Source organism: Myxocyprinus asiaticus, chromosome 29, assembly GCF_019703515.2.
Source record: "Myxocyprinus asiaticus isolate MX2 ecotype Aquarium Trade chromosome 29, UBuf_Myxa_2, whole genome shotgun sequence".
Lineage (NCBI taxonomy): Eukaryota > Metazoa > Chordata > Actinopteri > Cypriniformes > Catostomidae > Myxocyprinus > Myxocyprinus asiaticus.
In genome coordinates, this window is record NC_059372.1 from 5,296,710 (window position 1) to 5,313,960 (window position 17,251).

Sequence of the window (17,251 nt, forward strand, 5' to 3'; positions counted from 1 at the left end):
AATGAAGTCTTAATGAAATATTTTAATCTTTTGGTAGAAAAGATCTCTCAGACCCCACTACTTTAGCTCTTTCTGGGCCCCCAATGTCCTCATCCCTGCCCAGTTTTGAAGAGACTATTTTGACTGTTTAGGAATATATATATATATATATATATATATATATTCCTCTCCACCCTGCTTTTCCCATTTTCTTTTATCCCTAACAAATATTTAAAAATAGCAGAGAATTTGCCTCATTCATTTTTTTTTTTTTTTTTTGGTCACTACCACATTTATAGCATTGCTCAAACTTTCTTGAATAAATAGTGTAATGTACAAAAGGAAATGGCCAAAAATGTTTAACTGCTTAGAAAGGTATAGATGATTGCTGCTGACCTGAGACATGTAGTGTAGTAATATACAGTATTTGCACTTCCATAAATCATTTTTTACAATCTATTACTACAGTAACTTTACAATCACAGCATACTTAGTGATTTGCTTAATACTTTATTAGTTGTTACATTTAAAAAGGTTACATAGGATGCATAAAAACTTTATACAAATTAGTATTTTTGCTCATTTATTCAGGAAGTCATTCTGATTTGCTTAAAATGTATTAGTTTTTAGGTTTTATAAGGTTACAAAGGGCACATTTTGGTCAGATTCCAAATTTAGAATATATTAAAGTATGACTTTTTCCCCCAGCTGGTACACAGTATTATCATGACAAATAAAAATGCCCAAAACCATCATTCATGCTCCTTTAATACTTGGTTAAATCACATTTTGCAGCTATTACAGCCATCAGTCTTTTTGGATGAGTCTCTATCAACTTTGAAGATCGTGATGGAGCAATATCAGCCCATTCTTCTTTGCAAAATCGCTCAATCTCCACCAAGTAAGTTGGGGATCAGTGATGGATAGCAAATTTGAGGTCTCTCCACCAATTAGAGGTTACCTTGACTGGGCCACTCAAGGACATACATTTTCTTCATTTTAAGCCACTCCAGTGTTGCTCTGGCTTTGTGTCATTGTCCTGTTGAAACACAAAGTTCTTCCCAGTTTTACACTTTCTGGCAGAGGAAAGTAGGTTCTTATCCAAAATCTCAGTGTATTTTGCAGCATTCATCATCCAATCAATCTTCACAAGACTGGCAGTTCATGCTGCTGAAACGCACCCCCATAACATGATGCTGCCACCAGCGTTTCACTTTAGCGATGGTGTTGTGTGGCTGATGTGTTAAATTGGCTTTGCGCCACACATACAGTTTAGCATTTAAGCCAGAAAGTTTCACTTTAATCTCATCAGACCACAAGACCTTCTGCCACATCATTGCAGTATCTTCCAAGAAAAGTATTGTAAAGTCTTTACGGGTGAGCATGGGTTTTTTTTCCCGCCAAGGCTTCTTCCTAGCCACTCTCCCATACAGCCCCTTTTTGTGCAATAGTTTTGATATTATCGAGCCATGGACATTATTTTCAGTCACAGACACTGACTTCTGTAGCACAATCAGAAGGTCTGTAGTTCCATATTTCTTCCACTTCTGTATGATGGACTGCACTGAGCTCCGAGATATGTTCATAGCCTTTGAAATGGCCTTGTATCCTTCCCCAGATTTGTGCTTCTCCACAATTATATCCCTCACTTGTTTTGAATGCTCTTTTGTCTTCATTTTTGTTTGTTCAAAGGAAAATCCATCTATATAGTTTGATCTTATAGAGAGGGATGGTATTTATGCTCATGAATTGAAAGCAGCTGATCCACAAATTTCCAACACTAGTGGAGACTAGAGCAACAAATTACATGCATTTATAAGACAATATCTTGCACCCAAGCAAGCTTAACCTAGTAATTATGAAAGTTACGAATACTTCAAAAATTAAATAAAAAGTTTAGTTTTTGGTTTAATTTTTACAATTTAAAGGTATTGGACTTTTTTTTTAATTTGTCATGAGATACAGTACTGTGTACCAGGTGGGTAAAAAAAGATATACTTTAATATATTCTAAATTCTAAAAAATGTGCTTATAAAAATCTTCATTTCGGCTCTGCTGAAAAAGGAAAGACATAAACATCTGGGATGGCTTAAAGGTGAGTAAATCATGAGAGAATTTTTATTTTTATCTTTAAGCTCATTCGATCACATTTGTGTCATGTTTATCATCACAAAATAGATTTTGTCTCATCCCTCCTTTTCTATAAAAAAGCCCAAAAAAACCCAACAAAAAATCACTTCCAATCCATAAACGTGAAAATACTCAATGTTTCATAAGTACAGCCACAAGGCATAAACAACATGCATGATAAAACTGCTTTCTAACCTTTTCTGTGTACAGTTCTGTCCAATTTTACAACTTTGTAGCAATGACGACGTAACTCAAACGACAGTAAAACAATGATTTAAACAACTTTACAGCTCAAATAATACAGAAAAGTACTTTTCTAACATTATAAACTTCACATTTCTCCAAAAATTGTCCCCATACATTTTCATTGCAAGTGCCTCACTGTAACCTCTATTTTTGCTTTTTCTTTTTTTTTTTTTTAAAGGATTGATGAGACAAAGTTGTTTTTTGTTGTAATCAACTTTATGCCACAAATGCTTTTGATTGAGCTATAACTTGTACTGAACCCGGAATATTCCTTTAAAGCAATCACCACTGGTCAGAATAGAAAACTACACTCACTGAGCACTTTATTAGAAACACCTGCACACCTACATATTCATGTGATTATCTAATCAGCCAATCATGTGACAGCAGTGCACTGCTTAAAATCCTGCAGATACAGGTCAGGAGCTTCAGTTAATGTTCACATTAACCATGAAAATGGGGGAAAATGTGATCTCAGTGATTGACCGTGGTATGATTGTTGGTGCCAGATGGGCTGGTTTGAGTATTTCTGTAACTGCTGATTTCCTGGGATATTCACGCAAACAGTCCTACAGTTTACTCAGAACGGTGCCAAAAACAAAAAACATCCAGTGAGCAGCAGTTCTGTGGACGGAAAAGCCTTGTTGATGAGAGGTTAATAGAAAATGGCCAGACTGGTTCGAGCTCACAGAAAGGCTATGGTAACTCAGATAACCACTCTGTAGTAGAATAGCATCTCAGAATGCACAACAAGTTGAACCTCAAGGCGGATGGGCTACAACAGCAGATGACCACATCGGGTTCCACTTCTGTCAGCCAAGAACAGAAAGTGAGGCTGCTGTGGGCACAGGCTCTCCAAAACTGGACAGTTGAAGACTGGAAAAATGTAGCCTGATTTGACGTATCTCGATTTCTCGAGGCACACAGATGGTAGAGTCAGAATTTGGTGCCAACAGCATGTATCCCATATCCAATATTCTGAGCATGGACCCAACCTGCCTTGTGCAACCAGTCCAGGCTGGTGGTGTAATGGTCTGGGGAATGTCTTCTTAGCACACTTTGGACCTATTAATACCAATCAATCATCATTTGAATGCCACAGCCTGTTTGAGTATTGTTGCTGAACATGTGCATCCCTTCATGGCCACAATTTACCCATCTTCTAGTGGCTATTTCCAGCATGATAATGCACCATGTCACAAAGCAAAAGTCATCTAAAACTGCTTTCATGAACATGACAATGAGTTCACAGTTCTTCAGTGGCCTTCCCAGTCACCGGATCTGAATACAATAGAACATCTTTGGGATGTGGTAGAATGGGAGATTTGCAGCATGAATGTGCAGCTGACAAATCTACAGAAATTGTGTGATGTAATCATGTCAACATGGACCAGAATCTCAAAGGAATGTTTCCAACATCTTGTGGAATCTATGCCATGAAGAATTGAGGCTGTTTTCAGAGCAAAGGGAGGCCCTACCCAGTATTATTATAGGGTTCCTAATAAAGTGCTCAGTGAGTGTATGTACTCCAAAAAACAAAGGTTGTAAAAATTAGTACCTTATACAGCTATCTCATGGGGGAAAAAAACAACAACTTCAGCGCATTGCTTTTGCAAAGGTTCACATTTAGTGGGGTTCTGCCCACATCAGCACCTGGTCATCTGGAACACAAGAACAACAATACAGTACATACATAAAATGTTCTCATGACGCGAGTTGTACAACATCACACCACCAATACGTGCATGTAGTCTAATGATTGGAGGTGCTGCCATCTTCTGGTGGAGAGGACTCATCACAATAATTAGATAAGACTATCCTGTATGAATTCTATGAATATGTCTTTTTAGGGACTTTAACTGAGTGAAACTCATTTCACAGTGTGAGCACTTGTAAGGTTTCTCTCCAGTATGGATTCTCTCGTGTGCTTTCAGGGAATGTAACTGAGTTAAACTCTTTCCACAGTATGAGCACTTGAAAGGTTTCTCTCCAGTATGGATTCTCTCATGTGATTTTAGGTTTCGTGTCTCAGTGAAACCCCTTCCACAGTATGAGCACTTGTAAGGTTTCTCTCCAGTATGAATTCTCTTGTGATTTTTCAGTTTTTGTGACAGAGTGAAACTCTTTTCACAAAGTGAGCACTTGTATGGTTTCTCTCCAGTATGAATACTCTCATGTGATTTTAGGCTTTGTGAGGTAATGAAACTCTTTCCACAGTGGGAGCACTTGTAAGGTTTCTCTCCAGTATGGATTCTCTCGTGTGCTTTCAGGGAATGTAACTGAGTTAAACTCTTTCCACAGTATGAGCACTTGAAAGATTTCTCTCCAGTATGAATTCTCTTGTGATTTTTCAGTCTTTGTGACAGAGTGAAACTCTTTTCACAAAGTGAGCACTTGTAAGGTTTCTCTCCAGTATGAATACTCTCATGTGATTTTAGGTTTTGTGAGGTAATGAAACTCTTTCCACAGTATGAGCACTTGTAAGGTTTCTCTCCAGTATGGATTCTCTCGTGTGTTTTCAGGCTTCGAGACTCAGTGAAACTCTTTCCACAGTGTGAGCACTTGTAAGGTTTCTCTCCAGTATGGATTCTCTCGTGTGTTTTCAGGCTTCGAGACTCAGTGAAACTCTTTCCACAGTGTGAGCACTTGTAAGGTTTCTCTCCAGTATGGATTCTCTCATGTGCTTTAAGGTAATGTAGCCGAGTGAAACCCTTTCCACAGTATGAGCACTTGTAAGGTTTCTCTCCAGTATGGATTCTCTCATGTGTTCTCAGGCTTCGAGACTCAGTGAAACTCTTTCCACAGTGTGAGCACTTGTAAGGTTTCTCTCCAGTATGGATTCTCTCATGTGTTTTCAGGCTTCGAGACTCAGTGAAACTCTTTCCACAGTGTGAGCACTTGTAAGGTTTCTCTCCAGTATGGATTCTCTCATGTGTTTTTAGGCTTTGTGAGTTAGTGAAACTCTTTCCACAGAGTGAGCACTTGTAAGGTCTTTCTCCAGTATGGATTCTCTCATGTGATTTTAGGTGTCGTGTCTCAGTGAAACCCTTTCCACAGTATGAGCACTTGAAAGGTTTCTCTCCAGTATGGATTCTCTCGTGTGCTTTTAGGTTTTGTGACTCAGTGAAACTCTTTCCACAGTGTGAGCACTTGTAAGGTCTTTCTCCAGTATGATTTCTTTTGTGATTTTTCAGTTTTTGTGACAGAGTGAAACTCTTTTCACAAAGTGAGCACTTGTAAGGTTTCTCTCCAGTATGAATTCTCTCATGTGATTTTAGGTGTTGTGAGGTAATGAAACTCTTTCCACAGTGGGAGCACTTGTAAGGTCTTTCTCCAGTATGGATTCTCTTGTGTGTTTTCAGGTTTTCTGACTGAGTGAAACTCTTTTCACAGTGTGAGCACTTGTAAGGTTTCTCTCCAGTATGGATTCTCACATGTATTTTCAGGTCGTGTGACCAAGTGAAACTCTTTTCACAGTGTGAGCACTTGTAAGGTTTCTCTCCAGTATGGATTCTCACATGTTTTCTCAGGTTTTCTGACAGAGTGAAACTCTTTTCACAGTGTGAGCACTTGTAAAGTTTTTCTCCAGTATGAATTATTTGATGCTCTTTCAAGTGGCTGGCTGTAATAAAAGTCTTCCCACATTCAAAGCACACATAAGTCCTCATGCCGGTATGTATTTTCTGGTGCTCTTTCAAATAGGATATGTGTGCAAAACTCTGTTCACAAAAAGAACACTTGTAAGGCTTCTCATTTGTGTGTGTTATCAGATGATGTTGTCTTAAGTATTCTGCAGAAGCAAATGTTTTACCACATATATCACATTCAAATGGCCTTTCTCCAGAGTGACAGCTGAGATGTTTCTCGAGATAGGCTGCATCTGTGAAACTCTTTCCACACTGATGGCACGTGTAAGGCTTCTCTCCAGTATGAACTCTCATGTGTATTTTAAGATCTTTATTACATGTAAAACTCTTTCCAAACTGAGAGCAGGTTAAAGATGTCTTGGCTGCTCTTCTCTGAGGCTTTTTTGGTGGGAAATTCTTCTTAGTCTTTGAGTAACTCAAAGATTTTTCTCCAGTTGTGAAATCATGATGTTTCTCCTCCACTTCAATCAGTTCTTGACTTTCCTCTTTCACTTCCATCAGCTCTACAATGAACAAAGTAAATTGACAAAAAATCAATTCAAGAGGGACAAATGTAAAAAGAAATCAAATTGAACCCTAATTTAATTTATAGCAGAACACAACAAAGTTCAAATATTAATTGATGTTTTTTGCTGTGCAAAAATGATATACTGTATTTACTAGGGCTGTCAAATTCTTAATTTTAATTGGATAAATTACATGCTATGCCAATTAATCAAATTAATAATATATATAAATATTTTCTGAGAAAGACCCATATATATATATATATATATATATATATATATATATATATATATATATATATATATATACACACACACACCGATCAGCCACAACATTAAAACCACCTGCCTAATATTGTGTAGGTCCCCCCCGTGCTGCCAAAACAGCGCCAACCCGCATCTCAGAATAGCATTCATGTACAGAGTGGTTATCTGAGTTACTGTAGACGCTGTCAGTTCGAACCAGTCTGGCCATTCTCTGTTGACCTCTCTCATCAACAAGGCATTTCAATCCGCAGAACTGCCGCTCACTGGATTTTTTTTGTTTTTGGCACCATTCGGAATAAATTCGAGTTTTGTTTGTGAAATCCGAGAAGATCAGCAGTTACAGAAATACTCAAACCAGCCTGTCTGGCACCAACAATCATTCATGTGATTATCTAATCAGTCAATCGTGTGGCAGCATTGCAGTGCATAAAATCCTACGGATACGGGTCAGAAGCTTCAGTTAATGTTCACATCAACCATCAGAATGGGGAAAAATTTGATCTCAGTGATATGGAGCATGGCATTATTGTTGGTGCCAGATGGGCTGGTTTAGTATTTCTGCAACTGCTGATATATACAGCAAACCATTTTGCAAGTGAAATCAGCAGTCAGTCCAAGACTTATTCTAAAGTACATGTGCGTCAGATGGACACTTTTGGTTGCGTCGAGTCATAAACATACAGTTAAAAGTAAAACATAGTTTGAAACTTAGAAAGACATACTATGATATTCCTGCATTCGGATATGTGCTTTATCAAGCTGTTTGAAAGCAAGAACGTATTTTCATCTTGTGTTGTCTCAGAGATTATTTAGCAGAGATGGGCCACTTCTATTAAAATGAATAGGAGAAATTGGAACGCCCGACGGCAGCCAACGGATGTAGAAAAGAAGTCCTGCCTTACAAGTAAAAGAGCAAATCACCTTTTAAATACAGACATCGCCTGTCAATCAACTCGACAACGCATTATCTATGCAAGCCAAGAAAATAGTTTTTTTAGCGTAATATGAGGTAACGAATCACAATTTATTATAGTAGTGTTGTCACATTTAACTGCTGATTTGAAATATGTCCTTTGATCGTAATCTTAAGAAACTGTTTAGGAGATTTCAGTCTTTTCCCATTCAAGTAGATAGGAGCTGCACTGGCATGACTGGAAATAGCCTCCCAAGATCATTCCAACTGACTGTCTAGAAAGACTTTGGTTGGCTGCGTTCGAAACCAAATGTAGCTGTCTTGTTACTTCACTGCCCTATCAGTCAATGACTCAACAGACAGAGTTTGTGTATGAAGGTACCTTCAGAAACTGGTTTCGGACTGGCTACTGAGGCAGCATAACATCACATCATTGCTAGGATACCAGCCACTGAGTATCGCCATCTGGTGTCCACTAAAGATAACGCCTCTGTTCATTCAGTCCAAACGAACCACAATGGTCTAATAATCTAGAACAAAATCAAGAGCGTTTTGGCGACAACCAAGTGTATATTTCAAAATTACAATACTCATTTCTCACTAGAAATGGAATCAAAAGATGGAAAAGTGGAAAAAAGGACATTTATACACCTCTTCGGCCGACTTTTTTTTTTCTTCAGCTCAACCGCTGTGGATCCGCACACACAGGATTGTGAGATTTCATAGGCAGGGAAGGATACATCTTTGCTGCCTTCAAAAATCAATCAGATGAAAGCATCTCAGTAAACAGGATGTGAACTTTGGATTTGGACATGCCTTGGTCCCTTCCTACCTCCGTATACAGCCTGCTGAGGCAGCATTTTCTTGGTTTTGGACGCAGCCGAGGTCTGCTGTCAGTAATTGTGGTTTGTTCTCTGTATAAAATGTGCATTGCCTTTACAGCTGAAGTTTCGCATACTGCCCCCTGCTGAAAATAGGTGACACTTCAAGCTCGAATTGCTTCGATGGTAGGAATATTCCTTATTGCAGTATTGCATTAATTTTTTTAACACATTGATTTTTACAATTAATCACCCTAAATCAACATGTCCTAATTTATACCATCAATTCTGGCTAATAACTAAATTTCACGATTATACTCATTTAGATTGAATGTAAACCTGTCATGTTCAGGAACAGATGAACCCAGGCGCAGACCAGAGTGCAAACAAAAATACTTTTATTAATGGAAAAACACAAAGCTGGGTACAAAACAATGGATGCCCAGACTACAGCCAACTTGGCTGGGAAAACAAAAGACCCACAATGGGACAAAACCAAACAAAAAAAAAACTGGATAAACAAACCAAGGAAAAAAAGTCTGGACAGGAGGCACAGGAACTGAATCTAGAATACAGAGCATCACCAACAGGACAAGACAGGAGAAATGACAATGAACAAACACAGACAAGCACACACATGAGGAGGGTAACGAGGAGAGCAGGTGGATCAGATAACAAGGTAACTAGGTAAACAAGGGGGCGGGATATCACTAAAGACTGAACTGACATGAGTGAACATGGCAATGAGAAAAGACGAAGTGGGGGGCAGGGTCTGGAGGTTTGGGAGGCGGCTCCCAGAAAGAAGCAGGATGTGGAAACGGGATGAGGTCTGGCAGCCTCATGGTGGGAATGGGGTCAGTCCTACTAGGACTGGGAATAAGGTCAGGCAAGACAAAAGTATAGTCTGACTGGGTGGCAACCGCTAGGCAGAGGTCAGACCGGGCAGCAGCCACAGGTGAAAGGTCAGGCCGAGCAGGGTTCACTTGAGTCTGCACCGGCCGGGTGGCAGCCACAAGTGACAGGACAAGCAGGGCGATGGCCACGAGGGACAGGACAGGCAGGGCAGCGGCCTCTGGACAGGGGTCAGATTGGACATGGGTGGCCGCTGGACAGGGGTCAGACTGGACGTGGGTGGCCATTGGGCAGTGGTGAGACTAGACTTGGGCAGCCATTGGGCAGTGGTCAGACTGGACTTGGGCAGCCATTGGGCAGTGGTAAGACTGGACTTGGGCGGCCGCTGGACAGAAGTCAGACTGGACTTGGGCGGCGGCCGTTGGACAGAAGTCAGACTGGACTTAGGCCGTGACCACTGGCAGAGTCTGGGGAATGGTCTCCATGGCCGTGAGTGCTGGCATCAACTAGGGGCCTAACTCCTCTTCTGGGCGGTAAGAAGCCCTGCTGCGGTAATGGCAGGGCGCCTGCTGGTGGTCAGTAGCGGGTTCCTCCGCCTCCAGGCGGTCAGCAGCGGGCTCCTCCGCCTCCTGGCGGTCAGCAGCGGGCTCCACCGCCTCCTGGCGGTCAGCAGTGGCTGGTGATTCAGATATTTGGAGTGATATTGATGTAAATTACTCTTTTTGTAAAAGTTCCCTTGAAACTATCTCCAAATTGTTTTGGTCTTGCTGATACAGAATATTTGGAGTTTTTGGAAGGATGTCGTGCTTTGTGTTGTTCACAGTAAAAAAAAAAAAAAAAAAGTACATTCTCTATCCTATAGGCATGTCATTTTTGGTTTTTATGTTAAGCATCATGTCTCCAATGATGCAGGTTTCATTATGAATGTTTTGTTTTTATTTCATTTCATATTCATAATTGCAAATTTACTAATAGCAAGCCTCTTTTTGTAGTGTTTGAGGAGATACAAATTTGTATAGATGTAATGTCAAAATCTAGAAACAGAAAAGTAACCAAACCAGTTGCATTATGTTCTTCGTTAAACATATTCAGTTAATGAATCCTAAGTGGTGCCTATATACCCTCAATATGTCTCTATCTTTACATTGCAATTAGGTATATTGATGTCTAATTGATAGTATTGTACCCTTTTTTCTGTCTAGTCCATCTGTCAAACTGTGTCTTATTATTTATTTCATTACTTTCTATTGTTGTGTATTTGAGACCTGTTTTACGAACAATGTAATTGTGTGTTGTATGTGTTATTCGTTGATAAGCATAAAAAAATCTCTTTCTAAAATGAAACTGACAAGCCTACTATTATGTTAATGTTTATATTAGGTATACAGTATATTGTCATGAACTCTGATTCCCAGCAGTCACAGCAGCATCCAAATATGGCTCCGATCCCAATCACCGGAGTTCTGATCAGCCTTAACTGCACATCATCACTACAGCTATCACTGCACCCTTTATAAGAGACTCCGTCACGTTCTGTCACCGCGAAGTATATGCTCAATTCCCTTGTGTTTGATGTTACCAAGCGTGCATAATTCTGCCTGATCCCATTGTAATACCTTTGCCTGTTTTTTGACCACAAGTTTGCATCTAGCCTGTTTACCTCTGTTTGCCAATCACCTGACCTTCTGCCTGTACTCATTATTGGATTTTGCCTGTAGTCTGAATTGTACTGTTGCCTTACCTACATTACAACTGTATTTGGTATTTCCTGACAGAATACTTTGCCGATTCTCATGGATGCAGCAGGCAACATGGAGTGGAAACAAGCTTTCACTCATCATGGACAGTTAATGGAACAACAATAACAATACCTCACTGATCTCAATGCCAAGGTTGATCTCATCACACAAGCTATCTCTGCATTACCCCCACTCACACGGACCATCGCCATTAACCCACCAATGCCCATGCCCGACAAATTCTCAGATGACATTTCTCAGTGCAAAGGCTTTTTGTTACAATGCTCCTTGTATTTCTCCAGTCAAGGAGAAATGTCTGAGCCTAACAAGATTGCACATTTTATGAATCTACTCACTGGAAAAGCCTTACTGTGGGCATCTGCCGTATAGGAAAGGGAAGAGAATTGGTTTCCTCATATCAGCACTTCACTGAACTATTTAAATATGTGTTTGATCATTCACCTGATGGCAGAGAAATGGGGGAGAAACTCTTACACCTCACTCAAGGTAATCGCCGTGTGTCTGATTATGCCTTGGAGTTCAGAACAATCGCCGCTGGAAGTGGTTTTAATGACACTTAAGTCCATATTTCATTGAGGTTTAAACCCAGAGATCTTAACAGAGCTGGCATGCACGGAAGAACAACTTTCCCTTGACTCACTCATTGATTTATCCATTCATCTTGATCTTCTGCTGTTAAATCGTCCTATGCCTATCATCAAGAAAACACTGCAACCTCCTAACGAAATCATGGAACCCATGCAAGTCAGACATACACGATTAAATGAAGTGGAAAGAGAAAGAAGATGCAGGGAACATTGTTGTTTTTATTGCAGCAAACCAGATCATCTCATTGATAAGTGTGCTCTTCACGCTTCCTCTGGCAAAACCATGGACAGCATTCCCAATGTCCGCTCAAAGCCGGTGAGTCTTTTCCAAGTTATTGTCGACAAAGTTTTACGATACCTGTTACTCTACGATACCCTGAAGGGTTTTCTGTGTTAACAGCGATGATCGACTCAGGAGCTGTGGATAACTTCATCGATCACAAGACTGTGAAGACAATAAAACATACCTACGGAATCATTGTTACAACCCAGAAGTATTCAGGCCATTGATGGAGGACCTATTGGAGATGGTGTCATAATTTTTCACACTAAGCCCCTCATGCTTCAGGTCAGGTCTTCATTACGAACACATCTCCTGATTAGTCACTGCCTCTCCGAACCATCCTGTTATTCTGGGTTACCCTTGGTTGGAACTACATAATCCACAGCTCTCTTGGTCAGATCGACAACTCACCCATTGGTCCTCATACTGTCAAGTCCATTGCCTTCAACTATCCAAGTTCACTATTGGAACCATGACCATAGAAAGTCCAGAGGATCACACCACGTTTCAAATTCCCATCGAATATCAAGATCTAGGTGAGGTTTTCTCCAAGACTAAGGCCGCTGGTCTACCTCCACATCGTTCTTATGACTGTGCCATAGAGCTACTTCCTGGAATGACTCCCCCTCAAGGTCGAGTTTACCCTCTTGCAGTGTCTGAACAGAGAGCCATGGAAGAATATATAGTTGTGCTCAAAAGTTTGCATACCCTGGCAGAAATTGTGAAATTTTGGCATTGATTTTGAAAATATGACTGATCATGCAAAAAAAAAAGTCTTTTATTTAAGGATAGTGATCATAGGAAGCCATTTGTTATCACATAGTTGTTTGGCTCCTTTTTAAATCATAATGGTAACAGAAATCACCCAAATGGCCCTGATCAAAAGTTTACATGCCCTTGAATGTTTGGCCTTGTTACAGACACACAAGGTGACACACACAGGTTTAAATTGCAATTAAAGGTTAATTTCCCACACCTGTGGCTTTTTAAATTGCAATTAGTGTCTGTGTATAAATAGTCAATGAGTTTGTTAGCTCTCACGTGGATGCACTGGGCAGGCTAGATACTGAGCCATGGGGAGCAGAAAAGAACTGTCAAAAGACAGTACATAAACTTACTACAGTAGGTAATGGAACTTTATAAAGATGGAAAAGGATATAAAAAGATATCCAAAGCCTTGAAAATGCCAGTCAGTACTGTTCAATCACTTATTAAAAAGTGGAAAATTTGGGGATCTCTTGATACCAAGCCACGGTCAGGCAGACCAAGAACGATTTCAGCCACAACTGCCAGAAGAATTGTTCAGGATACAAAGAAAAATCCACAGGTAACCTTAGGAGAAATACAGGCTGCTCTGGAAAAAGATGGTGTGGTTGTTTCAAGGAGCACAATACTTGTTGACCCCTCTCCAAACATAGCGCTTATGGTTGTGACCATAAAGCTCTATTTTGGTCTCGTCACTCCAAATTACAGTGTGCCAGAAGCTGTGAGGTGTGTCAAGGTGTCGTCGTGCATATTGTAACCGGGCTTTTTTGTGGCATTGGCTTCTTTCTGGCAACTCGACCATGCAGCTCATTTCTGTTCAAGTATCGTCGTATTGTGCTCCTTGAAACAACCACACCGTCTTTTTCCAGAGCAGCCTGTATTTCTCCTGAGGTTACCTGTGGGTTTTTCTTTGTATCCCAAACAATTCTTCTGGCAGTTGTGGCTGAAATCTTTCTTGGTCTACCTGACCTTGGCTTGGTATCAAGAGATCCCCGAATTTTCCACTTCTTAATAAGTGACAGAACAGTACTGACTGACATTTTCAAGGCTTTGGATATCTTTTTATATCCTTTTCCATCTTTTAAAGTTCCATTACCTTGTTACGCAGGTCTTTTGACAGTTCTTTTCTGCTCCCCATGGCTCAGTATCTAGCCTGCTCAGTGCATCCACGTGAGAGCTAACAAACTCATTGACTATTTATACACAGACACTAATTGCAATTTAAAAAGCCACAGGTGTGGGAAATTAACCTTTAATTGCAATTTAAACCTGTGTGTGTCACCTTGTGTGTCTGTAACAAGGCCAAACATTCAAGGGTATGTAAACTTTTGATCAGGGCCATTTGGGTGATTTCTGTTACCATTATGATTTAAAAAAGAGCCAAATAACTATGTGATAATAAATAGCTTCATATGATCACTATCCTTAAATAAAAGACAGTTTTTTTGCATGATCAGTCATATTTTCAAAATCAATGCCAAAATGTCACAATTTCTGCCAGGGTATGCAAACTGTAGAGCACAACTGTATATGAGAAGCCCTCCAACAAGGATATATTCGGCCATCCACGTCTCCTGCTTCCGCTGGCTTCTTCTTTGCGGAAAAGAAGGGAGGTGGACTCAGACCATATATCGACTACAGGGGTCTCAACCAATGCACAGTGAAATACCGCTATCCTCTGCCCCTAGTTCCTTCTGCCTTAGAGGAATTGCGTTCTGCTCAATGGTTCACTAAGCTAGATCTCCACAGTGTTTATAACCTGGTCCACATCTGATAAGGCGACGAGAGGAAGACCGCTTTTAGCACCACCTCAGGTCACTATGAGTACTGCGTGATGCCTTATGCTAATGCCCCCTCTGTCTTCCAGTGTCTCATTAATGATGTACTAAGGGACATGCTAGGAAAATTTGTAATAGCCTACTTCAATGACATTTTGATATATTCACCATCCCTTGAGTCTCACGTTAACCATGTCCGCCAAGTCCTTCAATGCCTCTTGAAGCACAAACTCTACATTAAAGGAGAGAAATGTAAATTCCACAAGCAAACTGTGTCCTTCTTGGGCTATGTCATTAGTTCCAGTGGGATCTCCATGGATCCATCCAAGATCACGGCAGTAACCAAATGGCCTACTCCTCGAACAGTCAAAGACCTCCAAAGATTCCTAGGCTTTGCTAATATTTATCAACGCTTCATTCATGGTTTTAGCTCCATCGCCAATCCCCTCACATCTCTACTTCAAGGGAACTCTAAGCGCCTAACTTGGAACCCCGCTGCTGATCAAGCATTGAGTCTACTAAAAGCTGCATTAACCACCGCACCCATCCTCAAGCATCCAGACCCATCTAAACCCTTCATCGTAGAAGTTGATGCTTCTGAAACTGGAGTAGGTGCTGTGCTCTCTCAGCAATTCGGAGACAAACCTAAAATTCACCCAGTTGCTTTCTTCTCCAGGAAACTATCTTCAGCAGAATGGAACTATGACATCGGTAATCGAGAACTACTAGCTGTGAAACTAGCTCTAGAGGAGTGGCGACATTGGCTAGAAGGAGCTGAGCATCCTTTCACTGTGTACACTGACCACAAGGACCCTAAATACCTCCGAACTGCCAAGTGTATGAACCCACGCCAAGCTAGATGGTCACTTTTCTTTGCACGGTTCCAGTTTACACTGTCCTACCACCGTGGTTCCAAGAATGGTAAGGCCGACGCCTTGTCTTGCATGCATGCCTCTGAACACCAAGCCACAAGTGAGGAATTTATCTTACCTCCTTCCTGTGTTGTGGGCGCCATCAATTGGGAGTTGGATCATGAAATATCTAGAGTACCCCGTAATCAGATACCTACCTCATGTCCATCCAATAAGTTCTTTGTTCCACCCAGACTAACAGTCAAGGTCATCACTTGGGCACATACCTCTGTTGCCACTGGCCACCCAGGAGTGCAGCGAACTTACCACCTACTATGAGGAAAGTATTGGTGGCCCAATATGGTAACTGATGTCCGTTGAGTGGTTTCTTCCTGCTCCACTTGTGCCCAAACCAAAGTGCCCAGAATCCTGCCTGTAGGTAACCTCTTACCACTGCCTGCACCACAACGTCCTTGATCTCATATATCCATTGACTTCCTCACAGACCTACCTGAATCTCAGGGAAAAACCACGATCCTAGTTGTTACAAATTGTTGTTCTAAGTCCCTTCGCCTTATTCCACTCCCTAACCTGCCATCTGCCTTCGAGACAGCGGAGCTCCTCTTAGAGCACGTGTTCCATTACTTTGAAATACCTGAGGATATAGTCAGCAATCGAGGTTCACAGTTCACCTCTCATGTCCGGACTAGCTTCATGGAAAAGATGGGGGTCATCGTAAGGCTCATGTCTGGATATCATCCTCAAGCTAATGGCCAAGTAGAACGTGCCAACCAAGAGATTGGACAATTTCTCTGTTCCTTTTGTGCCACGAGTCCAGGAGATTGGGCAAAATTCTTACCATGGTCAGACAATGCCCAATATTCCCTGAGCCACTCAGCCACACAACTCATCCCTTTCCAATGCGTCCTAGGATACCAACTTCCCCTACTGCCCTGGAACGATGACCCATCTGACTCTCCTGCAGTGGATCATTGGTTCCAACGTAGCGAACAGGTATGGGAGACCACTCATCAGCATCTAGAACAAGTCGCCCAAGCAAATAAATCTTTCGCTGACCAGCACAGTAGTCAAACCCCCAGTATCAGCCAGGAGACTGAGTGTGGTTGGTCACCCGTGACCTTTGACAATCCCATGCCTGCAAGAAACTCTGTCCCAGATACATGGGTCCATATAAAATCCTGAAGCAAATCAACAAAGTAACCTACAGACTCGATCTACCTCAACATTCCCGCCTTGCACCATCCTTCCATGTTTCCCGGTTAAAACCAGTTGTTCCTGGACCTCAAACCTGCCACCCCCCCCCCCCACCCCAGACATTGAAGGCCAACCTGCATACTTAAAGACATCTTAAACTCTCACCGCAGGGGCAACTAAATGAATATCTGGTCGATTGGGAGGGATACGGACCAGAGGAACAATCTTGAATACCATCACAAGACATTCTTGACCCCAACCTCCACCGAGAATTCCATGCCAGACACCCTGAATGCCCTGGTCTTCGCCCTAGGGGGAGACCTAGGAGAAATAGTGCTCCCGGAGTGAGCCCTTTGGGTGGGGGCTCTGTCATGAACTCTGATTCCCAGCAGTCACAGCAGCATCCAAATATGGCCACCCCTGACTCAAATTCCCATACACCACCTCGATCCCAATCACCGGAGTTCTGATCAGCCTCACCTGCACATCATCACTACAGCTATCACTGCACCCTTTATGAGACACTGTCATGTTCTGTCACTGCGAAGTATATGCTCAATTCCCTTGTGTTTGACGTTACCAAGCTTGCATAATTCTGCCTGATCCCGTTATAAAAACTTTGTCTGTTTTTGACCACGAGTTTGCCTCTAA

General features: G+C 41.4%; 1 protein-coding gene across 1 annotated transcript in view; it reads right to left on the reverse strand.

The window, feature by feature from the left end:
* The window catches only part of LOC127420191 (zinc finger protein 423-like), a 65,366-nt gene that overhangs the window by 38,154 nt on the left and 9,961 nt on the right, over positions 1-17,251 (reverse strand). The window contains exon 4 of the mRNA XM_051662244.1: positions 4,171-6,505. Within this exon, the coding sequence (XP_051518204.1) occupies positions 4,171-6,505 (2,335 nt within the window). The remainder of the gene's footprint in view (positions 1-4,170; positions 6,506-17,251) is intronic.